Raw genomic sequence first — 27,655 nt, forward strand, 5'->3', positions numbered from 1 at the left:
AGACAGACTATTCCAAATTGCTTGTCTGTTGTCTGTGCAAGACAGCACAATGCAACGTACAAAACGAATGACATGATCCATAAAGCATCACGTCATGTTTGCTCATGTTTAATGTTATACGGTGTGTGTGTGTGTGTGTGTGTGTGTGTGTGTGTGTGTGTGTGTGTGTGTGTGTGTGTGTGTGTGTGTGTGTGTGCGTACCTGCAGGTACTCCATTGATCGGAACACAGACATGGACCGGCTGTTCAACGTCCATTCAGGAAATGGGTCAGTGTTCCTCCTCAAGGACCTGGACAGGGAGGAGAATGCCTGGCACAACATCTCCATCATCGCCACCGAATTCAGTGGGTAACAACAAACACACACACAGTGTTAATTAACGCTGAGGGCCCAATCATTTCCTGTAATGACAGACAGTCATTAGGCAGCACTTTTGCCACTTAAATGGTGCATAATTTGGGAACAAAGTAATCATCAGAGTGTCATCTGTTGCCAACTCATTCAGTGCCGGTTGTATAAGCTTTCCTGGTTTCAATGGGTATTGGTATAGTTTCAGCAAGTTGGAAGAAAAAGCGGGTAGTTTTCTGCTGAGGAAACCGATCTGCTCGTGGGCTTGTCTGGGTTTTCTGGCATCATCAGAATGGTCACACGATGCCGAAAGTGATATGTCAGGAGGTGGGGAAACAAATCTTCCCTTTTCACCAAGAAACATGAAGTGGAAATGGGAGGTCAGCTGAGAATCATACCTTGTGTGTTTCATCTGTGACTGAGGCTGGAGGTCAGGTTCACAACTCGGCCGTTGTGGAACTATAGAAACAAGGAAAATAACCCACTTAAGCCTGACCTCAAAATTTAAAAAGAATATTCTAAATCCTCCACGATAAAAAAAAAAATAGCAGACCTACAAGCTATGAGCTTGTAGATCTGCTATTTTTCAATAGCTAAATCATAACAATGTTTAAAACACAAAAAGGGGTTCCCGCCCCAAAATGGGATAATATTGATTATTGTAAATGTGTGAAAATTGCACATGCACTATTGCACATTTTCACAACATTTATTTAAGATGCTCTCTTAGAATAGATGTAGACCTATTTGACAGTGCAGAAACATAATTGCCTTCCTTGATGCATCAATTAAGCGTCAACGGCCATCAGCTGGTCACAGTCACAGCCGCTCAGCCGCTGCAGTACTCTAACTGAAAGTGACTGCATGGAGTCTGTTTCATTTATATCCAAATGCCAATGAATGATGGAATATGATTAAGGATTACTGTGATTATGGTAAACTCACATATCACACATAACATAATTGGCAAAAATATTTTGTGGACCCTGGACCCCACTTTTGGGAACTACTGTATAGAGTTCACAGCTGACTGAAAGGTGTCAATGAGGGGTGATTAGAGGTGTGATTAGGGGTTGAATAAATTACCCATTGTTAAAAGACCCTGAATGTGTGAAATCTTTGTAAGGCTTGTTCTTGTGCTTTGACGGTTCTAGTTAAACAAGATTCAAATGTCCATACTGTATCTGCCTCAAATATCTTTCGATTTCAAAGGTGTCAACCACATAATGGCAGACATGTCTTTCCCCTTGTCTCTATTCACACGAATGTCCTGTCACTCTACATAAATCTAAATAAGTTGAAGTTAACAATACGTTACATCCATCACGTGTTTGAACCTGCTGCTGGTTTGCACTAGCAAGTTGACTTTTGTAAACCTATTACAAACCCTAGCATACGCTCATGTTGAAGATGTCACACAGCTCTGAAGGAGGTGATCAGAACATGTGCTTTCAATCTGGCTCCCACATGAAGTGCATCCTTATCAGTGATTGTAATTACTGTAAATGAGTACCACGGTGTCCAAAGATCTCCTCTCCGTGTCTCCACCAGACAACCCACGGCTGACGAGCAGAGTGCCAGCGTACATCAGAGTGCTGGATGTCAACGACAACGCTCCAACATTTGCCACCAATTACGAGACGTTTGTCTGTGAGAACGCCAAGGCTAACCAGGTTGGTGTGATGCCACGAGAGGAGAGGAGAGGAGAGGAGAGGAGAGGAGAGGAGAGGAGAGGAGAGGAGAGGAGAGGAGAGGAGAGATGCTGTCATTAGAACTCATTCCCCTGTTCCCTGTCTCCGTTTCAGAATGTTGTTACTGAACACGTGTCAAACTGAAATTGATCATTAGTGGGGGGGATTTGTTTAGATTTTTCTTTAAATTCATTAGTAAGACTTTAAAAACCACTGGCCTAAAGGGCCATTCACACTGAGCACTAGAACTATAACAATAAGAGTACAGTCTGCACTGCTCAGTATTTCTCACTTCAGTAGCAAAAAAATAAACACTATCCACTGAACGTAGTGAATCAGGCTGGATCCCATGCTACAGCTACAGTGCATTATGATGTCTCTTCTACCTGGCTTGGAATGGCAGATGGTAAGGCCAGCCAGTTAATCAGTTAATGATATGTTGTGCAACTGGGATGATTTGATGAATTAGCAAGCCAGGGTCAAATAGCATTTCAAGTGGGTGGTGTGTATTTCTCTCAAGGCAATCTAGACAATATATCAGGTTAAGTTGACAATAACAATTACAATATACATGCAGTTTTCTCTTCATTAGTCTGTTGATGAAGTGTGTCAATTAGAAACGTTGCAGCAGTGCGTACTGTATGTAGTACTGTACGCACTGTACCGTACTGTACGTAGGTGAAACGAAGCAGCATTGAAGTTGGATCAGGCCTAACTTTGGGTTTGGGGGTTGCATTATGTGTAGAGAACACTGCAAACAGGTTAAATCAAGAGCTACACTATGCATTGTTTTCCAATTATACGTGACACAAAGTCACCCAACTCTGATAATTTATATGGAGTACATGCATCGATACACTTGATAAAATCAAATCAACAGATTACTTTCTTCATCGTCCAAAAAATGCCACTTCTTGTGTGTTTCCTTCCAGATAATACAGACAGTGAGTGCCTCAGATCCTGATGAGCCCGTAGGGGGCCACCGTTTCTTCTTCAGCCTAGCACAGGACGCCTCTGGGAAGGCTAACTTCTCTGTGCGCGATAACAAAGGTTTGATTTATCGTCTCAACCCACGATGTACACATTGAGCAGTATGAGCATTTAACAATGCTCAAGCTGACATCATGTGGTCTGTTTATGATTTATGTATTGTTAAATGTTTACCACAAGCTGTTGCCTTTTTTCCCCCCACATCCTTTTCTTTTTGGGAGCTATTCCCATTTTGGGGATATGCACCTCAGCCATAGGTTACATTTTATAAGAGAGTGCAATACCCGAGTGCAACCAAACAGAAAATTACTTGTCTTTTATTTCTACTGGATCTGTTCTCCACTAATCCGTCCCTAACATTTTAGTCTAGTTTTTAGTTTTTATTTGCTGACGAAATTGTCAGCATAGAAATATTGATTAATGAATGCTGTGTAGTTTACCCTTCTGGGACAGGGGTTGGCGGATAGCGTGTGTGTGGGGCGGGGGGGGGGAGATGTTTTTTTTTGTTTTGCTTTGGCTTTTTTGTTTATTTTTCAGTATGTGTTAAAAAAAAGACACGATGTGATAATGTGTGCATTGACAATTGTATTTAGTTTTCATAAGTGAAACAAACGTTTTTCATCATACTTTTAGTACTCACCACATGGTCTATCTCTCCGTAACCCCAGACAACACGGCAGGGATCCTGACGCGGAGGAACAGCTACCTCACGCTGCAGAAGAGCGTCTTCCTGGTGCCGGTGGTGATCTCCGACGGGGAGTATCCCATGCAGAGCAGCACCAACACGCTGACCGTGCGCGTGTGCACGTGCGACCGCGAGGGCAACATGAAGCTGTGCAACGCCGAGGCACTCGCGGGCCGGGCGGGCCTCAGCACGGGAGCCCTGGTGGCCATCTTGCTCTGTGCCATCATTCTGCTCAGTGAGTTTTTATGCGATGAAGACAAATCCCAGCAGACGATGGGAACTACATTGGCTAATTACTAACGAAAAAGCTGCAAGAAAAGCAGTTTAGAAAAGGCATCTCAACTCAAAACATGACCAGACAGGTTACGAAACACAGGAGATGTAGATTTCCTTTGTGCACGGGCATAGACATAGTGTCGTCTTGAATGGTGGATGTAAAGGAGCTGGGGTTAGATTGTAATTTGGGACGCATCATCAGTAGTGCTCCCTTAGTTCGCCAAAGGTGATCAGACCCAATGAGTCACGAGAGTCGCCTTCATGTTGAGTGGCAGACTTCTCATGGGACTATGCATGGCAGGGGCGTCCTTTTCCCTGAGTCAAGCCTAAGCTGACCGCATACCTCCTGGCTTGCTACGTCAGGGCCTTTTCTCCTCTAACAGCCACTGGCTGCTTCTTTTGGCTGCCTCCGAGCGCTGGCTCTGGCCTCTGACTCCCAGGTCTGCAAACAGCCTGGTGGTAGATCTTGCCACAAATAAACAAAGAAACTATTATGATACGACGGGCGACTGTGGCTCAGGAGGTAGAGCAGGTCGTCCATTGATCCATGGGTCGGCGGTTCAAATCCCGGCTCCTCCTGTCTACATGTCGAAGTGTCCTTGGGCAAGACACTGAACCCCAAATTGCTCCCGATGTGCTGGTTGGTACCTTGGCTTGCATGGCTTCTGCCGCAATCGGTGTATGAATGGGTGAATGTAATGCACAATCTATGTAAAGCGCCTTGGATAAAGGCACTATATAAATGCACCATTTACCATTTATGGTTGTTCATAATGTTCAACCCAAAGCGTTTGTTTTGGTTCGATGGGAGTTGCCACATATAGTAGACTAACATTAATTTAACGGTCTGAAATGTCCAACCTGTTAAATATGGGCTTATGCTGATGGGATGAGAGAGTGCATAAAACATTTGGAAAATCCCCAAAAGGTAGTGGGACAAAGTACTCACATTTCCACTTTTTTAAAGTCTCATCAGTTAAAAAATGTTAAATAGTAAAAAAAAGGCAAAGAAGTTTAGGGATAAGGGGTTTAGCGGTGACAGAAATGGAGCCCCTACTCTATTCTCTAACTACTGTTGTACGGTATTGTACTTTTGTTCTTGACCTGTGTTGCCCTGTTGTCATATTAACGCGGCATCAGCCTGGAAGATAGAAAGCACAGCAACAATACATCCTACCGGCAACTCCATTCCGCCTTTGAGTCTGACAGAAATCCCTCGTAAACATCAATCACATCCACATAATGATGGCTTTCAGAGACCCGCAGGAAGATAAGAGAAGCAAAGAAACAGTATATTCTCTCCTCTCTCCCAACAGTGATCGTGGTGCTGTTCACCGCCCTGCGGCGGCAGAGGAAGGAAGACCCACTGATCCTCTTCTCCAAGGAGGACGTGCGGGACAACGTGGTCAGCTACAACGACGAGGGCGGCGGCGAGAAGGACACGCAGGCGTTCGACATCAGCACGCTGCGCAACCCGGAGGCCGTCGAGGAGAACAAGCAGAGGCGGGACATCGTCCCCGAGGTGTCCTTCTACCCGCCGAAGCTCTGCCGGGCCGCCCTGCAGCCGCCGCCGCCGGGCGGCCCCGCCGACCCCAGCAGGGACGTGCGGTGCTTCATCAACCAGAGACTGCAGGACAACGACGCCGACCCCACGGCGCCGCCCTACGACTCGCTGGCCACGTACGCGTACGAGGGCACCGGCTCCGTGGCCGAGTCGCTCAGCTCGCTGGAGTCGGCCACGACCGAAGGAGACCAGAACTACAACTACCTGAGTGAGTGGGGACCTCGCTTCAGGAAACTGGCAGACATGTACGGGGGAGACGACAGCGAGGCCGATTCCTAACGAGTGGCTGGGGAAATTAGCAAAAAGTGCGTACAAGAGAGGGAGGAAATTGCGAATTCTCATTTTTGGGCAAGCAAAACATCACGCACGTGCACACACACACACACACACACACACACACACACACACACACACGCACCCATTAGTGATACTGCGGACATTTCTGGTGCATGCATTGTCGTCTGAAAGACGCAAAGGACACCGACGCAGTGTGCTGGTTCGTCCAAGTGCTCTTTTTATCGCCCAGTGATGCCATGCAGTGATTCCTCTGATGACCAGATGTTTCGCTTCATGAGTCCATGTCAGCGTCGAGGCCTGTTCATACTCCAGTTCTAGGTGATAAGGTGACCACAGAAAACGGTGGCTAGTAGAAACAGAGAGATGTGTTTGGGCGAGCGGTGAGTCTCTTATCACCGCGGCGTGACGTCATGTTGTACTTTTCGGTGGTCACCTTAGACCAGAGAATGCGGTGGACTACAGTGAAAACAAGACAAGAACAACAAAAACAAAGAAACACTTTTAATGGAAAGACTTTGTGTAGAGGCTTTTTTCTTTTGTGTATAGGTGTGCATTAGGCCCAAATATATCTATACCAACTTGTTTTTTTGTTTGTTTGTTTTCTTCGTAAGCTACCTGTGATGAACCAGTTCATGCTTATACTTTTCAGTGTTTCTGGGACTAAAAAAAACAACAAAAAAAACAAGGAAAAAAACAACAACTAAAATAACATGCTGCATATTGTGGTTTCTATCTTTGCTTGTGTATGTATGGCAATATGATACGATACACTGTACAGTCGTTATGGAGTTTATTTTTTCCTAGGGGGGGGATTGTTACTGTATCTGTCCAAACAAGCTCTCTTTCAGCACTGGCTCTCTAATGTTTGCCTCTTATCCACAACAGGGCTCAGATTCGTGAGCGCCAGGATGTGCAGGTGGCTTTCCGCTTATCCCGATATACCAGCCCGTGGTTTTACCGTACACTCCCCAGGCCTTGGAACCCCGGTAACAACAGGCCCGCGGTTTTATTGTACATTCCCCTGGCCTCGTTCAGGCTTTTGGGTTGACAACAAGCAGGGATTCACAATAGACACTAGGGGATATTGTGTATGTGTCTAAAGCCCAAAACCACACCAAAGGATCGGGTCGGGACAAATCCTTTTTCCAAGGTAAACCACACCAATGCAACTCATTGAGTTGCAAGGAGTTGCATTGGTGTGGTTGACTTAAAAAAAAAAAAAAGATTGTCACGACCAAACCTGTGGTGTGGTTTGGGCTTAATAGTGAGTTGCCATGAATACAGCAGCAGCCATTGCAGAGGCCCTATTCCGTTCCTTGGATTCTATGCTAATACGGCACGCAGTTATTTTGTGACCGATTACAGTATAATGTCATTATTATGTTTGGTGAATGAGTGGAATAGCCTCGGTACCCAGGCTTTTATTTTCGGCTCAAAAAATGAAAACCATGGGGGCACATTTCCTGGTCTAGGAGTGGGAGTGAATTACAGTGCAGAGGGGGCGTCGCTACACATTTGGTGACGTCAGTTTTCTCCGCTGTTTTCTACCAGGGAGGGGAGGGGCGGAGGGGTGGGGGGCGTGTGCTCAGATCGATGAACCAATATCGGCATGATCCCGGCGCCACCCGCCCCTCCATATCAGAAATCACGCTGGCTGAGCCAGGCTAGGTGAATGGTGACTCCTAAGTGGCATGCTATCGGACAGCTGTTCTGTCGAGCTTGACCTCTGTCAAGAGGTCAACATTTTCAAACAATACCTCTTGAGGATAGAGGCATTATTAATTCAGCAACCAATGCAGTAAAATGTAAGATATTATTATTTTAATATAACAGACTGTGCTTCTGATACATGTTGAGTAGATGGGACATGCAGGAGGGGTACGTGATATCATCAGTGGTTTGCTTTGGTCGTGGTGTGCGCTGATAATAAGGCGGCTAATGCTTTTAAAGAGCCATGCTGAATGAATATGGTGTTTGAGGTCACAACATATTTTCTGTTTTGTTTTTAGATTGACATCTAATTGTTATCTTGGGGTGACATAAACATACCAAATAGTTCCTGAAAGATCTGAATGTAATTAGAACCAATGCCATTTTAATTGACATGACCCTACAACTACAAACATACCTATCCAGTATCCACACTCTACAGATGTGCTTCAAGATCTACCAAGGTCAGACTCCATTCTGACATTTGGAAAAACACATCTCCTGACATCTAATGAACGGTGGGTCCGATTGCTACCAAATTACAGTAGATAATTATTGGACCAACCTTATCAAAACAGCTTGTTTAGATGTGTAAAGAATAAATATACCAAAGTCACCAACTGTTGGGCCAATCATCACAAAACGTGCAGGCCACGTCTACTTAAGTAACTGAAACACGTCTGAACGTTTCATTCAAATCTACCACTACCGGACATTACAAATGCAAATAGGATGGGCTGCATGATAACACCAATGAAAACCACTGAGAAGATGCTTGGTTCTAAGTTAATGTCCAGTTGGTATACAGTGTTCCAACTTCTGACATGAACCCCATGTGGCAAACCTTCAGCGAAAGTAGTGAAAATTAAGAGATTCCAATGTGTTGTAGAGGGAATCAAGGATCAGACCTATTATAGAAGTCTGGTCAAATCGGGAGAAAAACTACCTGAAATTGATTGAAAACAGATGAAAGATACAGCTAAATCTGTTGTGACATGAGTTTGTTATTTTTTCGAGCAGGAGTAAACTGCCTTGATATCTTTGACCTGATAAGATTACAGTCTGATGGGAGAGACACAGGAGGGTAGCACCTTGTCAGCACACGCAAGAAAAAGACAGCTTGAGCAAGCTTTGCCCTCACTCTGGCAACAAGAGCCAGTGTGAGAAAAGGCTGGCATTTTAAACACTAATAAAACAACAACAAAAAACAATTGGTATAATTGCCACAGTGACGTATTTGTTCTCCGGGTACATTAACTCTGAATTGATCTTGACACCTGTAACACCAGCACGGTAGATTAGACAATCCAATTGATTACACGACTTGTTCAAAAGCCAAGTTCTGAATGCTAGAGTTATTCTGCTCTGCACACGTGCTCCTTTACCCCTGCCTCATTTGCTCCATTGAGTTTCATTCCTGTTTCGCTTGTTTTGTCGAAGCTCCCTACTCTCAAATATATGCGTGGTTGATTGTGACTGATTCTGTGATGAGCATTTAATGGAGTTCAACACCCTTCACTGTAAGAGGCCATTGTCTCTGCCTCAAGGTATACAACGTGTTGGAATGTGGCGAAAACACTCAACACATTTATCTTTTCTTAACAGTTTTTCCTCTCTTCATACAGGGTGGCAGCTTGCAGTATTATTACGAGTACAGTACCGTATGTCCTTGTTGTTTTCTTGCCTTCAAGCACCAGGCTATACATGGATAATGGAAAACAACCGGCCAACGTACCTTCATAATGCAGTGGTAGGCCTTTTACAGAAGGTCCCTCTTCATGCACTCGTGCTACAGGAAATTCTTTCTCGAACACTATGAAGAGGAAATTCATTTTAATGTGTTAACACAGTAAAGTGCGTAATGTAGCAGCAGTGTTGGGGAGTATTAAGCTACATGTAGCTGAGCTACGTAGCTTAGCTACATTTTGCTGTAGCTTGTGGTAGCTTAGCTACATTCATATTGGTGTACCTCGTCAAGTAGCTCAGCTACTTTTTGGGTAATTTTTGGTAGCTTAGCTACTCAAGTTACAAGCTACAATTTTGGGCAATAACATGAAATAAATATATTCATTTTGACCATTGGTTGCTGTGTTAATGCTTGTACTAGAACAACCCCCCCACTAGAACACCACAAGTTCAACAGTGGTGTCCCATCCAGTGCCGCATGTGAGCGGCTTTTCAGTGTTGGCAAGGACATTTTCAGTGCCAAACGCAACCGCTTATCCGATAAGAACTTTGAGAGACTGCTCATGTGTCGCGTCAACAAACGGTTCTGCCCTGGCATATAAAAAAATATAGGCCCAACTTTCTTTTACAGTTAAGTTACAGTTTAGGTTGTGTTAAGTTAAGATTTATTTATAGGTGTGGCTATCAAGAGACCTTTATTATTATTTTCACAGTTAAGATGTGTTAACATTGACGATCAAATGCCATTTAAACACACAGTATCCTCAACAGATCCTCTTTTATTTGTGTGACTGTAAAGACTATGCCCGTTTTAATAACATTCTCAACAATTGGTTTGTTTTATCCTTTCTTTAATGGGGGAAAATCTGTCTAGAACAGGGGTCTTCAAATGTTGACGATCAAATGTCATCATGTAACAGTTGTTTAGTTATAATGTAGGTGTAGTTCTCATTATACAAGGGTCTCTTTTTTTACAGTTAAGATGTGTTAACATTGACGATTAAATGCCATGTATAACACACAGTATCCTCAACAGATCCTCTTTTATTTGTGTAAGTCTCTAAGTCTTTTTTATTTATTTTTATTTTTTTTAATAAAACTGTTGAGAGGCATATTTCAGCTGGCATCGTGGCATGTGACTTTTTTGTAGGATATTATATTTTGTTTCATATGCACCGCATGTACATTCTCAATTTAACGCTGAAAAATATAAAGTAGCTGAGCTACTTTTTCCATGTAGCTGTAGCTTTACAAGCTACATTTCTCCAGGTGTAGCTATGTAGCTTGATCAAGCTACTGCCATGGTGAGCTACTTGTAGCTTTACAAGCTACGCTTTCAAAGTAACTTCCCCAACACTGTGTAGCAGTTCGCTTACCATGCAGTCAACACTGGGACTCTTACAACGGCTACTAATGCACAGCTGTGTCACTGTTATTGGGGGTTTTCTAGACGTGTGGGGGCATGGTGCTGGTGCGTGGTGCCCCCTTTCTCCGGATATTGTAGGTCTGTGGGTGTTAATGTGTAGACATGGCTAGCCTTGAGGGGAACCTCCGCTACAGTATATGTCGGTGACAATGTGATTGAGCAAGTCAAGTTTCGTCATTGTAGAAACAATATGAGAAGTCGTGACAGTGTAAAGGTGGCCCTAGACCAATGGCTGTTCATCGATCTGCTTTGTGATATTTTGTACTGAATATTTATATGACTCAAGACGATTAAACATATTTGAAAATCAGGCTTGGCCTCCTCTGCATGGTGATGGGATGTGTGTGAGGTAGAGTACAGCATATAAAAAGTGATACATTATTTTTTAGAAATATAAGTACAATATAAGTGAATAAATATGAGCCTAACCTAGAGGCTGTCCGAACATGTGCAAATGTTGGAGTGTACGTACCTGGCCGCGTTCCTGTGCGTCTGGGACTTCCACGGACCCCCTTCTAGCCTCTATTCAAAGTCTGTCAAGAACTGTTTCAGAGTTAAATTGTAAAATAGTTAACTTTACACCATTGGAGGAATCCAAGTAAAGACATTTTTGACTGTGGATGGCACAGGTAAAATACACCAATGGGAAGGCAGGCAGCAAGTATCTGGATCCAGACTAATGGAGGAAATCATTAATTACACAATCTATAATTAAAATCTGTGCCAGCAAATGTGATTTGGAAAGGGTTATTGAGAGAGAAAGAAAGTGAGAAAGTAAGAAAGAAAGAAAGAGTGACACATGGTGACATTCTACACTGAACATAATTGACAACCTTTTTCTTCTCTGAGATGCCCTTTTGCTCAGCAGCGGTTGATTAAAAATGGCAAAAACAAACTGGACTGGAGAAACAATCTTTATTTGCAATCTTAAAAATTTAACAGTTGACATTTCTTAAAAACAAACAAAAAAAAACTTACAAACAAAACAAAACAAAAAAACAATTGTCCAAGACATGACTGTGAGCGATGGTGTTAAATTCCAGCAGATACAATGATAAAACGTAATATTTCAAGTGAGACCTACTCCTGGGAGAGAAATGACACATCAACACACACTTATTTCAAAGGCTTTTTTTGACAGTCTCATAATATCTGGGACAGAACAAAACGCAGAGTCTGGATATTTATATATCCACCCGTGCATATAAAGCTGGTCCTCTCTTCATTAGTGGTTGCACACATTGCCCCCCCGCAGCACACAGCCCTAAGCCAAGGCCCTAAGGCCCCAAAGCCCTATCCCATGCATTCACAAACAAAAGTGGTTCAAATGTCATTAACCGAATCTACAGCAACATTTCCCCGAAAAGAGAAATGAGACATTTGCCTGGGACCTAAACTATAGTGAGAATAGCGGATCTACAAGGTCGTGCAGCGTTGCAAGCTTGCGGATCTGTCTACTTCTTAAGGGCCTTTCAAACGTGAAGCGATAGAACGTGCCTATAGTTCATTTTCAATGAGACCTGCGCTTTTGCGCGGAGCACTGGGGAGCGTGCTCGTTTCGTGCACAGGCCAGCGACTCACCAGACCTGGATACCGTTTAGCTTTTTCTTTACGCTTGCGCGGCTTGCGGCCCTCTTGAGCAGACCTGGAGGAGAGCTGTCGTTGATCCAGGCAACAACGCCTGCGTTCCTCGCTTGCCGTTTGCAAGCCCCTTTAAACCTTTATATTTTAATTGCATTTATGGAAATTATTGTATTTATGAAATACTTTAGAAAAATGTTGAAATTGTTCAATTTTGTTCAAAAGTTGTGATTTTCTTTTTTGTCCTCAAATCACCATTTCCACTCCTTTTCCGTCTGCGATCTAGTAGGATAGGTGGGAAAGATGTCATTCAGGTCTTTAGCTTGGCTGTATGCGTGTGTGTGTGTGTGTGTGTGTGTGTGTGTGTGTGTGTGTGTGTGTGTGTGGGGACTCGACCCCTGCCCCACCTGGGGGTGGTTAGGTGGAGGTTGTTTGCTCACAGGGGAAGCAACCTCCTCCACCAAGCCCAACAAGTTGTCACTTCTTGTGTTCGTCCGCGTCGTCCGTGTCTTTCTCCTGCCTCTCCCGCTCTCGTCTCATCTCCTTCAGCTCCTGTCTGTATTTCCGCTCGATGAAGCGCTTCTGATGAGCCATCTGCGGGAAGTTATCTGGGAGAAGGCAAGCCGAGCGAGGAGACGAGGAGTCACAAGTGGACCAAGGGGAGAGATACAGAGAGAGACACACAGAGAGAGAGAGGGAGGGAGGGGGAGAGAGAGAGGGAGCACAAGGTCAGTCTGCAAACCAGCACATCAATTTAAGTTTCAAAATTGCTTTTGAGTCTGTTTTGCTTAGCCGGAATGTCACACTGTCACTTCCATCAGACCGCGGTGGAGACGAGACAATAGCCATTGTAATATTGTCGCTATATTTCCAATGGCAATAAACAATGCGACGTTGAAATTAGACAGGCCTCATTTGCTTCCCGAGTGGCGACGACTACGGGATCTGATAACATAATTAGGGAGAGGAGAGCTGCATCTCCAAATGAGATCTGTAATGAGATGACAACAAATAAACAACACGGTATATGGGAGAGAGTCTGCCGTGCACATTTTTCATAACAGCATGTCTGACAGATGCCCAGCCTTTTGCGTTGTATAATTCGATGGCACAGATCACGTCGTCGTAGCGCAGCAGATCGTCTGATCATGTGCCGTGGACCGTCATGTCACATTACGGGTTCTTCAACTTAACGGGAACTGCACCTATACTGCTGACTTGTTGTTTCTGCTGCTGCTGCTTGGATCTTGCAGTAAAAAGAGATTAGCATATTAGAAGACCAAACCTGTGTATATCTGAACAAACTTACTTCAAGGCAACTTCCTACTTTTGAAAGGAAAGGAAAGAAAACTTTCCGAGTGATTCATTCTTCTCGGAGACCGAAACAGGAGTAGTTGTTCACCGTCCTACGGTAAGAAGCGAGGCTTTTCCACGGCCGCTATATCTGTACCTTTTCAGCACACAATTTTTTTACTATTCGAGGGTATGGGGAATTGTTGGAATCACTTTATTTATGCAAATATGTGTGTGTGTGTGTGTGTGTGTGTGTGTGTGTGTGTGTGTGTGTGCACGTGTGTTCTTTGCATATCTTAAGAACCGTTTAAGTGGGAGGTTGGTTGGATCAATTGGTCTCTAAACCTCGAGAACCAATCGACTGTGTGTGTCTTGCTGGAGACGCAAGGGAGCGTGGGTCAGATCTGTATACGACCATGAATCCATTCTCTTCTCCATTCTGGGTTTCCGAGGCATGTACAGTAGGTATGTACAATGGATACGTACGTACATACATACTGTACATGGCTTTGGTTCCCCCTGACCAAGGTGGAAGGCCTTGTATTCCACAATATTGCTTCCTTTCCTTTTGAATATGTCAACCCCCACATAAAACAATTAAGGCCCCAGGTCAACAACTGGAGAGGCTCCATGAAAGAACTGGCCTCGGGGAGGGAGTAGGACAGATGTGAGTCACTTTCTTCAACGCTAGTTGTCGTTGCGCTTCCCTGCATCCACCCAGGCTTTCCTCTGGCCCCCGCACTTATAGTCTGGTGGTGGTACTAGTGACGCAAGGTTACTCTGTGGTGGGAAATAAATATTGCTCTGTGTTGGCATTGCCTAATTTACTATTCTGTCCATATTGGGTTGCAACTCCAACGAGGCCGAGTCGGCTAAGCGAACTTAACTAGCGTTGAAGAAAGTGACTGGTAGGACGCATGGGTAGAGGGAGGAGGGGAGGACGGACTGAAAGAGAGAGAGGGAGTGTATAATGCATTATAGATATGTAGTTCATAGAACTTCATCATCCAAATGGGGTTGTACAGAGGAATGCTCCGTGATCTGAGAGCGACAGATCATCAAAGAGCGGAACGCCAGCCAGCCAGCCGAGTAGCTTTGTCTCTCTCGCAGGGAGCTGTTGAAAGAACTCCCCAGATGGTTTCGACATTCAGACAGTAGGGCTACTGCACAATTTACATTTCAAAACTCAGTTTGTTTTCTCAATTTCACTGACTAGGACTAAACTTTTTTTGTTGTTGTTTTATGGTAAGAAAGTGCTGCTTCAGGGACAATAACCCAGATGTGTCAGCTTCAATCCTAACAGCCGTGTGTCCTGTACGCGACGTGCTGAACTCCTGACCTCCTACATGTTTCACCTGCCTGGACATAATGGGCTGGAACGTGGAGGCTGTTTGAACAGTGGCCTGACGACGTGGCGCTGAACCATGCTGTCAATCTGACTTCCTCCCCGGCCCGCGTGTGACAGGATATGACACGATGGCAGGTCTCATATTGTGACAGGTGACCAATTTCCCTCATGTAGACACATTAGAAATGTACTCCCCTAGGGTAGGTACCCTCACAAAACACATGCAGTAATCCTGGTCTCTAAACTACCTCCCTCTGGCCAACCAGGGCGCCTGATGGAGGGGAATGGAACGTGTTCCTTCCACGCGCTACGTCCGGCTGTGGAAACTCCCCTCTGTCAGGTGAAAAGAAGCAGCTTGGACTCCCCATGCATAGAAGGAAGCATGAGGTCAGTCCGCTGCCCCCCCAGGTTGGCAGAGGAAGTGTAGTGCCCTGGATTACATTAGATAATTGACACTGACACTTTTTTTGTAAATCATGTTGAGAGATATGCGCACACACGCTGTATATTAGCATCCTTAAGACGTTGGTACTCTAGCACCATGGCAAAGAATGCCTCTTCCTCGCCAAAGATCTGGTGAATTAGCTGTAACGTCTGAAATGGTATAACTTTAATTTTCTCTCTCTCACCACACACACACACACACACACACACACACACACACACACACACACACACACACACACACACACACACACACACACACACACACACACACACACACACACACACACACACACACACACACACACACACACACACACACACACACACACACACACACACACACACACAGGGTGACAAAGCAACAATTGGATTGCATGGGAGAGTGGAAACTACAAATTGCAGTTAACATATGGTAATTACTAGAATTCTTCCCCTGGTTGGCAGATCATTGGGGATGTTAAAAGAAAATGCTTTGCATTGTTTAACATGCAAGCACAAGAGCGAAAATAATGAGGTGTGAGCCAAATGAATGCTCAGAGCTTTCAGCACTCCGTTTTTTTTTGGGGGGGGGGGGGGGGGGGGGAGAACAGAGAGGTCTGTGTGTCGGGCATCATAAAGACATATTGTGAATTCTCGATACCATTGAAGAAGCCCACTCGGCCCTCTGCATACTGATTAATTCACAGCATTAGCACATTTAGCCAGGTTCCTGTCTTTCTGTTTACGCCATAATTCCTTTCAAGGACAGAGGTTTGGGTGTTCAAATATTATAAAAGACTATTTGAACACAACTTGTTCCTTTTTTTTTTCCTGCGGCTTGACTTCACTGGCAGGCTCGACCAAATAAATTGTATTAGTAGTGCCAAATCAAAATAACCTTTTCCCCCTGAGTGAGGCGGCAGTGGCTGCCTCATGCTTGATTAGTTTGGTTCCCTTAAATTGGGACTGAAGTGTCCTTAAAAGGACACTTCACCCTTTTTGCAAAACAATATGTTAATGATGTTTAGAAGATTTAGAACACTTTCCTGGGGTCTTTATGTGCAGTGCAATATGTGGTTTTAGATATTTTAGATTTTAGCAGTGTCCATGATGTCACACTGTTGTCACAGACACTGGTCTCACTTCCTTCCTGGACTACATGTTGTCTCAGTAAGACAGCACTACCCCTATCCACAAGGAGGAGCAGTGCGCCAAAGCATTATGGGAATTGTAGTCCAGGAAGGAAGTGAGCCCAGTGTCTGTGACATCATGGACACTGCTAAAATCTAAATTATCTAATACCACATATTACACACATAAAAACCCAAGGGAAGTGTTCTAAATCTTCTAAACGTCATTAACATTTTGTTGAAGTGAAGTGTCCCTTTAACAGGAAGAACAATCGAGTCAAACCAGGCTGTAGGATGGCCGGCCATCTGCCTTGACCGTGTCTCATACACACAGAGAGAGAGAGAGAGAGAGAGATAGAGAGAGCTCAGTCACGTGCGTGCGAGTGTGTGACTGCCCAATCGTGACTTTTCTATACAGTTGTTTATGAAGGGATTTCCCCAGCAATGCCTAGGGGTGGAGGGGTGGGGAAGGGACCCAGCAAAGCGAGTTGAGAATCCACTCTCCCACTTTTAAGTGAAGATTAAGGGGGTTTTAGAGGAAGCTGAGAGGCGGGGAGACAATCAAGCCCGTCCAACTCCCCCCTTGAGCTACAAGCCAGATTGAGTCTCTCTCTCTGGCTCATTCAGAAGACACCACAATTGTTTAGGAAATACGAGAGAGCGAGGGAGAGAGAGAGAGAGAGAGAGAGAGAGAGAGAGAGAGAGAGAGAGGGAGAGGGAGAGGGAGAGGGAGAGAGAGAGAGAGAGAGACCAACAGTCCACACTACTAACCATTGTGTGTATCGCTGAATTGTTTACACCGATTTATGTCGGCGTTCCCATTTCATTGTACATACATTGTTTTGTTCCACTTGGCATGGCGATGTAAACATGTTTTCTCATGCCAACAAAACCCCTTTGAATTGAATATTGAGAGAGAGAGAGAGAGTCTATAGTAGTTTTTAATTTGGCGTTGTGCTTAGGAAAAGCGCTATATATATCTTATGAAAAGCACTATATACTGTAAATGCCAGATATTATAATTATTACACCGATAGGCAATTTATTTTTAACTATCATCCACAGTTTGATGAGGCCTTAGAGCCCATGTTTCTATATGAGCTTGAGGGCTGCTGCTGCTGAGAAGCTGCACACTGCCAACTGTCCTTCGTTACGGTACACCATTCAGCTGTGTGGGCTCTGTTTACCCTCATGTTAACCCCCTCCAGTTTGCTGGGCCCTCGGTTACATTATTATTTGTGTCAGGCCAGGGCACGACGAGACTGTCAAAAGAAAGAACCGTCCAACGAAACGAGAATCAATCTGAACCTCCATTGAAATCGCTTTACACGGTGGAGTCTGTTGTACAGGAAGAGAAATTAGCCAGACGCCGATGCTATGGGGGGAGGGGGAGGTGTGTGTGTGTGGGGGGGGGGGGGGGGACGGACAACAACAGGACAATCGATGACAGATTACATGACACCAGGGCTAATGTCCTTGATTAGCCTTGCTGTGGGAGACAAATGAAACTAGGTCCTTGACAATCACATGAGACGACAGTGTTGTCTCTGGGAAGGAGAATTTGACAGCAGGCTCCGCATGTCTGGAGGAGTTCTGCTCTCATCTTCTAAGAGCCTCAGTGTGAGTGAGTTCACGTACTGTACTGTTTAAAGCCAAGGCCTCTGAAGGCTTTGTGGGAAAAATAAACAGCATCTCATCATAGTCTGCAGTATGAATAGCATGGGTTATTTTTTGTTCTACCACTATGACCAATGGACAGCTTCCGGGCCTCAAAGAGACAAAAACAAACATGGTTTGTCAAGTGGCAACTTTTATAATTACTGCAGCCCCAAGACTTTGTCCAGACAGGTAAGCTGGCAGAGGATAAATGTCGGTATCAGCCAATAAAGTTGGATTCTGTCCCCCGTTACAATGCGCTAGACCCCTGGGAGATGGATTCTGAGGTGGAGCGCCACACCTACTATCAGCTCCCATTACTTACCACACAACTTGCCACAACCCAAGCCGTGATAGTATTATGGCACAGAAATGGTTCCTCTGGGCAGGCTTGATCCTGACCTAGATATGTACTGTACATGTCGAGAGCCATGAAGCTGTGGCTTTAAATATAAGTCAGCAAAGTCAAACAGAGGCCCCTGAAAGTTGCAGCATATTTGTTCCAAAGGCAGAAGACTCGCATTGATAAGTTTAAACTGACTGCCCTTTTAAAATAATATATCGCTAATCTAGTCACACGAAACGGCGATTTTTGAGGAAGGGGAATATTAATTTACTAGCAATGAGCATCGATCAATCGTGGTGACAGCGGGGTACACTGGGGAGACGGGAGAACGAGAATTAAGAAAAATAGAACAGGAGTATAAAACAAAGCTTCAAGATAACACCCTCACACACTAACATTTCATAAAAAGTGAGAGTCCGGGACCATAATCGCTATCCATCACGGGTGCCTGCGGGCCTCATTTAAGAGGCTTGAATGAAATAAAAGTTTGACCTTAGTCTCCCCTTCAAAACTTGCACCGGCCCGCTACCAGCAAAACCGTTTATGTCCAGCTCTGGCTAATTCGTTGAACTAGAGGCACAAATTGTACGATTGATTTATGTTGCCGGTGAGGTGGGTGGGCAGCAAGCCATTCGGGGGCTCCAAAATTAACACTTGACCGCATACACACCTGTATGTACTCAAACTAACGTTTTGCATTATTCATGCTCATACATATTATGCATGATTAAAATGAGGCAGATAAAAGACGTGTGATGGAAAGCCCAAGGAATTAAGCACCAAGGATCAAATCATAATAAAAAAAACATTTATTTTCCTCAAGTGCCGCTCAGTCAAGGTATATTAAATGGAGGTACTGTAAGGTCACCAACATCATTTTCGCTATCGTGCAATTCCAGACGGCAGATTTGTCGCAACATGGGACCCAAACTGCACCCGGAAGTTCGGCAGAATGCACTGGAGTCAATGAGAGCTCAGTGACCAGCTCATGATGTACAACATTATTTCTGAATGACTGAAATCTTTTGTAAAGTATTCGCTTCTGGCAAATAACAGAAGACATGTAACACATTATTGTCTGCTGTGTCGCTTTTCGATTTGTACACTGTAATTTTATAGAGGTATCTAAAGAGCAAAAAGTTAGTTTCTGAACGTGCCAAGTATCGCGACGTGCACCTCGAAAAGCAAGTGATTAGAAAACAAACTGTCTTATTTTATATGCCTGAAGCGATTATATGACAAGGGTCTCAATGGTTCATAAATAATGTTTGTTATGAGCTGGTCAAGCCTGCTCCATTCACTGCTTTGTATTCATGTAACTTCCGGTGCGAGATTTGGCTGGCTCCCATGAAAGTGTCATGGCGTAGCACAGTCACGTGACGTTACCATGACTTCTCTAAGCTTCCTTGCGCTCAGTGGCAAGATCTTATACCAGCTAAGGAATGCTGCAGTGTGCGGAGGTGACTCGTCAAGCACGCTCACTAGAGATGCTCCGATAATCGGCAAGCGATCGGTGATGGGCCATATCGACCGATATTCACTCTAATCGGTAATCGGCATGTACCCTATCTGTGATCGGCAATTTACCTTATCTGGAGAAACTGATCTTTTACACCATTTAAGTGGTATAAATGTCAATCAGATATAGAGAATTTTAATAAAATTTAGCATTTTTGTGAGAGGCCTAAACATTCTCCCCCTCCTCACAGGAACAGTTTTGACATAATACTTTTGGAAATATTAAAATTTGCAACATTTCACAAGATCAGTATCGGACCTATCGATATTGGCCAATCATGAGAAAAATCAGTGATCGGTATCGGTCCCAAAAAACCTGATGGGAGCATCCCTAACACTCACGATGCAGCTGAACAGTGTGTGATTGTGTGTTCCTTCCACGCACCACGTCCAACCGGGGAAACTCAACCCTGTCAGGTGAAAAGATGTGGCTTGGACTCCTCATGCATTGCAGGAAACATGAGGCCAGTCCGTTGCTCTCTCCAGGTTGGCAGAGAGAGAGAGTACTAGCACCCAGGATTACACTAGACAATTATATTACATATTTAGTCATAGTTTTAGTCATCATGGCTTAGTATTTATTTAGATTTTGTCTGAAATAGAAAAAAAGGCAGTCTACATGCACCGAGTAGAACTCTCAACTTTAAAAAATGTGGTGCATCTCTACGCTTGGCATTCCTGTCTTGGCCACCAGCCCTTTGCGTTTTGGTTCTGCATGTTGCTGGCTGGGGGCCTTTGTTGTGTCCCTCTGGGCTAGCGCTTCAAACGAGTGAATGTTCTTGTGTGAAGCAGTGGCCAAGTGGCCGGTCTCAGGACACGTGTCCCTGTCAGCCAGCGCGGTGCACGCGCGGCGCAGCCAAGAGGAATATTCAACACGCAAGGCAGAACATGTGAGAGGCTTACAATGGTGGGGAAAAAGTACTCAGCATTATTTTTTTTACGTAACACTTTTACTTCTAAACACGAGTTGCTCGAGTTAATTAATTGTAGAACACTTTCCCTGCGGTTCGCGAGTTGCCAGAGTTTTGTTGTCATTGTTTAATCCACGTTTTTAATCGGTTTTAAGTTTTAATGGGATATGAGACCCTATTGTTTACAATGGAGAATCTGCTGGAGGAGGAAGCCGTGCGCTTCCCGGTCCGTCGTTGTGGTTGCCACTATGGAATACTTTTTACTCTCGCACTACAACAAGCGATTACACCGTTTTAAAGTGCATTTTCATGACAAGCAAATCAGCGGTCGGTGCAGTGGCTGTTCAAAGGTCACTTTAAACATAGGCGGAGTTGACCTGTTCTGACATTCCATATGTTGATCCTTCCCCATCCATCCTTCCTCTTCGATGTCTCCCTTTAGACCGATACCTGTCCATTCAAACTCTAGACGGGCCCGCCTCAAAGTTATTAGTGCAGCAGCGCCCGGCAGCCCGCATATGTCGATCTGACCTCATCAAACCCTGTACACTGAAGACACGCTCCATATATGGCCAGTATACATAATCCATTCCATATGTTGATCTGACCCCCCCCATGCCTAGGCGCCAGCGCTCGCCCAGCATTCTGCTGTCACCCAGGCGGATGCGTGCACCGCAACCTTGCGTCTCAGGTGTCTCACTGATTACTTCACAACACGGGAGGCTTAACGTGTGAAATGCATGTGTGCATTATGCAAATGAAATAATGAAAGCATGCATGTGTGAAGTATAAAAACGTAGATGAACTGTGCATCGATGTGTGTCTGTGTGTGTGTACGTGCGCAGAGGGACTTTTTTCCCCAGACAACTCACATTTGTCAAGGGCATCCATGGCTGCTCCCATCTCCGCCTGTTGAATGCTGCGTTGAAAGAAAAGAAAAAAGCTCTTCAACATATCATAAAAATTATCAAAAATAGCAGACCTACAAGCTCGTAGCTATGAGCTTGTAGATCTGCTATTTTTCAATAGCTAAAGCATAGCATAATGCTAACACCAAAAGGGGTTCCCGCACAAAATGGGTTAAAAGGGAAAAATGCCAATAATTGTTGTGTGGAAATAATACAAAAAAGTACATCTTTGTGATGTACTTATTTTTTTCAGACCTCCAGTTCTAGGCAACACAGAATGGGGGGTCTCTTTTATTTATTATTTCCACACAACAACTGGTATTATTCCCCTTTAAAGGATTATCTACAAGTGATTAAAACATTTCCCGCTGTGTTGCACCCTCCAGAACAATCCCAGGTAACGTGGTCACGTGCATCTGAAGAAAAAAACAAGAAGCAACTAAAGCATTGTGATGGTTACACGTTGGGCCACGGTGCTGTTGGTGTCCGCCTGCAAACATATACAGTATATTATGCATTCATGTGATCATAGCCTGGTGCAGTTGGGGGGGCGGGGGGGACTCTAAGGCACAGGGGCTTAGAGTCGAGTAAATATATACAACAGTAAGCTGTGACAGACAAAACTTATCGCCAGCTTAGAGCCAGCGAGAGCTCTCTTTCAAGAAGCCTTCTTGAAGAGGGTGTGTGTGTGTGGGGTTGTGTGTGTCATGGGGGATTTCCATTCAGATGATGTGTGTGTGTGTGTGTGTGTGTGTTGATGGATTTAGGCTTCATTCGTCTCAAATGCAGCCCCCCCCCACACCCCGCAAAGCACACAAACAACCCTGCTCTGAAGCAGCTTTTTCCTTCTTTTCAGTGCATGTGTTACAAAAGGAGGCACACACACACACACACACACACACACACACACACACACACACACACACACACACACACACACACACACACACACACACACACACACACACACACACACACACACACACACACACACACACACACACACACACACACACACACACACACACACACACACACACACACACACACACACAGCATACCCATAACTCCTAATGCAGTGAGGCTCTCCTCGCACAAACACGACTCACGTAAATAATATGCCGATAACAGGATCGATTCCTGTTCATTCTGCATAATGTCTCTACCGATGGCGGCCCGTCAAGAGCTCCATTGCCATGATGAACACCACCAATAACAGCACGGAGGCCATTACTCTGCGGCCCATTAGCAGTGTGCTGAGAAGTGGTGTGTGTGTGTGTGCAGCAGTGTGCGTGTGTGTCTTTTCTTGTTCATAACGATCGTGGACACTCACCTGGGACCCTTGCCACAGCCTATGCGCTCCCCTTTGAAGTAGACAGCCACCGTGTAAGTCCGGGCGTGGGATGGTCCCACGGTCTGAAGAGTCCTGCACAAGGCAAAGCAGAGACCTTTTAGAAGTGCAGGGAGCTCCTATTTAACAGCATTTCTTATAAATTGAACTGAAAAAAAAGAACAAAATTCTATACCTTCAATTGTTTTGTTCTATCAAATGCAACATTATAATTAGCTTCCACTTAGCAGTATTTCTTATGAACTGAATTATAAATACCGGTAGGTAATACATGACAAAACAGCTCCCCAAAGCATTTTTTTCCCGGAAAAATAATAATGAAAAAAACTAATGAAGCTGGTCTCTTCAATTCAGCAGCACTGGGTTGTAAAGCACACAATGTCCCAGCCAGGCACCATTAGCAGTGTATTATACACATCACGTCAGTGGCCTACTCCCATTCAACAGCACCAGTTGTAGAGGAGCACATACTGTACGCCCAATTCATGCCTCGTTGCAGAGAGAGGAAATATCGGCCAAAATATCGGCCCGATTTCCGACATGGGTGATATCGGCCGCTGCCGACAATCGGTCGATTCCCTAAAATCAACACTCTGTGGGGTGGGGCTCAGTGTTTTTTATTTTTATTATTATTATTTTTTTATCCCAGGATTTTGTAACCTAGCTTTCACCTCTGTGTCGATTATCTAATGTGATCCTGGGCTCTACACACCCTCCACCAAACTGGGGAGAGCAACGGACTTGAACTCATGCTTCCTTCATGCATGAGTGTCCAAGTCGCTCCTTTACACCTGACAGGGGGAAGTTTCCCTGGTTGGATGTAGCGCGTGGAGGGAAGACGTTATTCACAACCAGTTCCTTTCCCCTCCATCAGCTGGCCAGGGGGAGGCAGTTTAGAGACCAGGATTACTGCATATTCTTTGTGAGGGTACTTGCAAACATGCAAGTACCCTCACAGAAAGGCCCTTTCACCAACCCCACCTCGGGTATGGGCACTGATGACAGGGACTGTATGTAATTCAGACGGGGCATTAGTCCGACTGCTCCCATGCTTGCGGTTATGGTTAGGTTAGGAGATGAGGTGGGTTGTCATTTGTCGGACCAATGACTAGTCCTAACAACGTACTGCACCCCTGATGACGCGGAGGAGAGAACACGCCGCCAGCGCCCACAGCGTCCCCCGCGGGAATCGAACCCAGGACTTTCTAGCCACCATACGGTGGATGAGCGGGAAAGTGGATAAGTGAGAAAGGAGGGAGGAAGAAGGAAGCTGCTGGCCGTGCATGGGAGCAAGACGGACGAGGCAGGGGGAGGTGGAGAGGAGGGAGGCAGACTGGAGGAGGAGGAGGTGGGGGTGAAGAGGAGGGAGGCAGACTGGAGGAGGAGGAGGTGGGGGTGAAGAGGTGAACAGAAATAATAGTGTGTGAGAGAAAAGGGCTCAAGGACACTCAGCGACGTCCTTCCAGGCTGGGTTCGCATGAAATACTTTTCAGCTGGACCAAAAAGTTATTGGGGGAGGGGGGGGGGGGGGGTGTTAGAGCAGTGGTTTTCAAACCTTTTCATAGCCAAGGCCAATTATTCATTCGGCATTTGAGCCACAGACCGCCATTGATGAGATTTAGCCTCAGATCCAAAAACTAAAATATTTTATCCACAACTCCATGCTGTATTGATGTGGTACCATTGGAGAGACTGCAGGCTAAACGTTGACCAAAATAACAATTCTTCTACATTCTCCAACTGTGTAGATGTCTAAGTAATGCACATGTTTAACTCTTGAAAATAAACGAATGGACCCATAAACCAATAAACGTACATGGACAAGGAGTCCATGTACGTTGTATGTAATTTGTTGTGTTTTATTGTTTACATGTATAATAATGATTGTGTATCTGTGTTGGGAGAGCCCCTCGAAAACGAGATGGTACATCTCAAGGGGTCTTTTTCCTAATAAAGAAACTTGAATCAACACAGATCTATAAGGGTCCATTTGTTTGCCAACTCTCCATCATTTAGCTGGGGACCACCTGGAAGTTTGAACCCCCCCCCCCCCCCCCCCCCCCCAAGGGCCACTGGTTGAAAACCAGTGGTTTAGACTCTAGCAATGATTCGACCGCATGTGTGATGCTGTGTAAAGTGTCTATACAAAAAAGCCCTCTAGTCTACGAAGGGACGTGACATACACAAAGGACAATACTTGCGAGTATTGAACTTTGTGTATGTAGAGGCTGGTCTTCGGACAATGGTGACGTAAGAAACACGTGAGAATGCACAGCTGCACACACACATCAAACATTTAGAGCCCTCACAGGCCGTCAATTTGGTTACATTTCGCGTACAAACCAGCAAACAAAACTCGGGGAGATGTTTTTTTAAATGTTAACATTAGCATAAGAACCCCCACAACCCCCAAGCTGCGTGCGGCATAAATTATTCACGGACTATTTACTTATTTTGGGAAGGACTTATCCATTTTTAATGCAATGTGGTCACTTATGGCACTCCATCAATAATTCAGCCCCCTTTCTCATTTACAAATGAAGGCGCGCGGGTGCGGCACGCGGGCCAAATGCAGTGCGGCTCTGTGCACTGCTGCACTCCAAATCTCAACGGGGGAAATGTGCCACTTGAAGTTATTCCGCCGCTTAGTCGATGTAATGTGAGAGGAAGAAAAAGGTAAAGGAACTTTGCCAGGCAGTTGTCAACGTGAAGGGGCTGTGTTGAATATAGAGATGGCCAGTTGCACACTTTTTGCGTAACCCTCCACCCCATTAGAGATGGAGAGGTGTGACTAATGGAGAGATTGGCAGACGAGAGGAGAGATGTTGGGGGTCCAGATTACCCCCATAGGCACACACTAAAAGCAACTTATTGTAGCAGTGGTGGGAAGTGACTAAGTACATTTACTAAGTACTGCATTTATGTACCATTTTGAGGTATTTGTAGTTTAATTATAATGTCCAATACTTTTACTTCTACTCCACTACATCTTGGTTCCAAATATTGGACTTTTACTCCACTACATTTATTTGAAAACTTTAGTTACTAGTTACTTTGTAGACTGAACATTATTACAACACACTATAAGCACTTCAACCATATACATTTCGGCAATTTGAAAATAGCCGTTGAAATGGGACATTCTGCATAATGAGTACTCATCTGGAACGATGAGTTCCCGTTCTATGTTTTCATTGAAAAATAACACAACTGGAACTATGCACAAAAAGTGAATTTCACCCACTTGTAAAACTGTGATGTGACAATAAAGACGATTCTGATTCATTCAAAATGACTGACTGAACCAGCGTTAATTAATTTGATTTAGTCTTAGTATTTTAAAGGTAGAGTAAGTGATTTCACTTAATTCAAATATCACCTATTTTTTTGTTTTGTTGTGATAATCCTCTCTACTATAAAGTGTGCTGACCATATAAGGAGTTCCTCCCTGTCCCCAGTTAACCCCTGGGGGTCAAAAAACCTTAGGTTTCATTTTTGACTCTCTATCCTGATTGGACGAAGGCTTAGGTCCCACAGCCAAAAACGAAACCTAAGGTTTTTTGAGTGAAATCACTTACTCTACCTTTAAATAGCACACCATTTAGTCTTAGTCCTATTTAGTCCTCTGAAAACCTTAGTCTTGTGTGTGTGGTTTGTTTTCCTGTCATCCCATGTGAGTGAGTGAGCATGTGTGTGGGTGTGTAGGATTATCTCAGATGTGATTGTACGTGCATGTGTAGCGTGCGTGTTGTGTCCCTCTCCACATCATCTGTGGTAGCATGTGTCGCGTGTCACAGTCAGTGCGTGAGCGGTGGCGTGACCAGAGGTCTAGTAAAGTGTGAGAGAGTGTGGGGAGGCAGGGGGTCTTGTTTCTGTCATCACATAAGACACTTGGTGCTCTGGCACATTAGCTCTATTGCCTTCCGCCCGAGTGCCTACACAGGCTTTAGATGTTGCCATGTCACATTACATATTCCCCTTCATGTCTCACTTGAAGTTATTCTCTCTCTCTCTGTCGTTGCTCTGGTGCACTCTCTGCCATGTGTTGCTGTTTATCTCCCGCTACACCACTGACAATACCATGTCCATTCAGTGGGCAGTAACGAGTTACCAGTAATGTATTACTGTAATACTATAACTTTACCCAGTAACGAGTAGTGTAAGGTATGCCAAAACAGTGATGTTATACCATATAGGATTCTAAATAAATACATTCTAAAAACCGGCTACCGTTTGAAAACATTTAGTTTAAGCCTTTTTGGCTGATTGGTGACTCTTCTTCGGTTTTCTGTGAATTTACAATCATGTAATGCTGTCTGCTCGCGCGCGTGGCCTGCACATGTGGGCGGGTTAAAAAAAGTGCCCCCCTCCCCCCCCCCCGACCTTGGTAACCACAGAAACGTCTCTGCTTCTGCATGTGATGTGACAGACAAGACAGTGCCAGGGCAAGGGCCAAATTAGCCATTGGGCAAATGGGGCCGGGCTCTCAGGGGCCCTTTGGGGAAATTGGACCG

General features: G+C 44.7%; 3 protein-coding genes across 4 annotated transcripts in view; 1 reads left to right on the forward strand and 2 right to left on the reverse strand.

Moving 5' to 3' along the window:
- Nucleotides 1-10,417, forward strand: part of LOC308336638 (cadherin-6-like) — a 68,235-nt gene extending 57,818 nt beyond the window's left edge. Inside the window, exons 8-12 of the mRNA XM_080794085.1 lie at nt 208-344; nt 1,900-2,021; nt 2,972-3,089; nt 3,698-3,949; nt 5,307-10,417. Of these exons, the coding sequence (XP_080650211.1) occupies nt 208-344; nt 1,900-2,021; nt 2,972-3,089; nt 3,698-3,949; nt 5,307-5,833 (1,156 nt within the window). The 3' untranslated portion in view covers nt 5,834-10,417. The remainder of the gene's footprint in view (nt 1-207; nt 345-1,899; nt 2,022-2,971; nt 3,090-3,697; nt 3,950-5,306) is intronic.
- Nucleotides 1-27,655, reverse strand: part of LOC308336417 (uncharacterized protein) — a gene marked incomplete at its 3' end in the record, with an annotated part of 688,546 nt that overhangs the window by 521,664 nt on the left and 139,227 nt on the right. The window lies entirely within an intron of this gene.
- Nucleotides 11,582-27,655, reverse strand: part of drosha (drosha ribonuclease III) — a 119,415-nt gene continuing 103,341 nt past the window's right edge. The window contains exons 32-35 of one of the 2 annotated variants that reach the window (XM_080794084.1): nt 23,124-23,216; nt 21,755-21,801; nt 12,716-12,862; nt 11,582-12,661 (exon numbers count right to left, since the gene is read on the reverse strand). In XM_080794084.1, coding sequence (XP_080650210.1) covers nt 12,732-12,862; nt 21,755-21,801; nt 23,124-23,216 — 271 coding nt within the window. In that variant the 3' untranslated portion in view covers nt 11,582-12,661; nt 12,716-12,731. Of the gene's footprint in view, nt 12,863-21,754; nt 21,802-23,123; nt 23,217-27,655 lie in introns of both variants that reach the window. The other variant, XM_080794083.1, reaches the window with a different exon arrangement.

Source organism: Protomyctophum bolini (assembly GCF_963924005.1).
Source record: "Protomyctophum bolini genome assembly, chromosome: 21".
Classification (NCBI taxonomy): Eukaryota; Metazoa; Chordata; class Actinopteri; order Myctophiformes; family Myctophidae; genus Protomyctophum; species Protomyctophum bolini.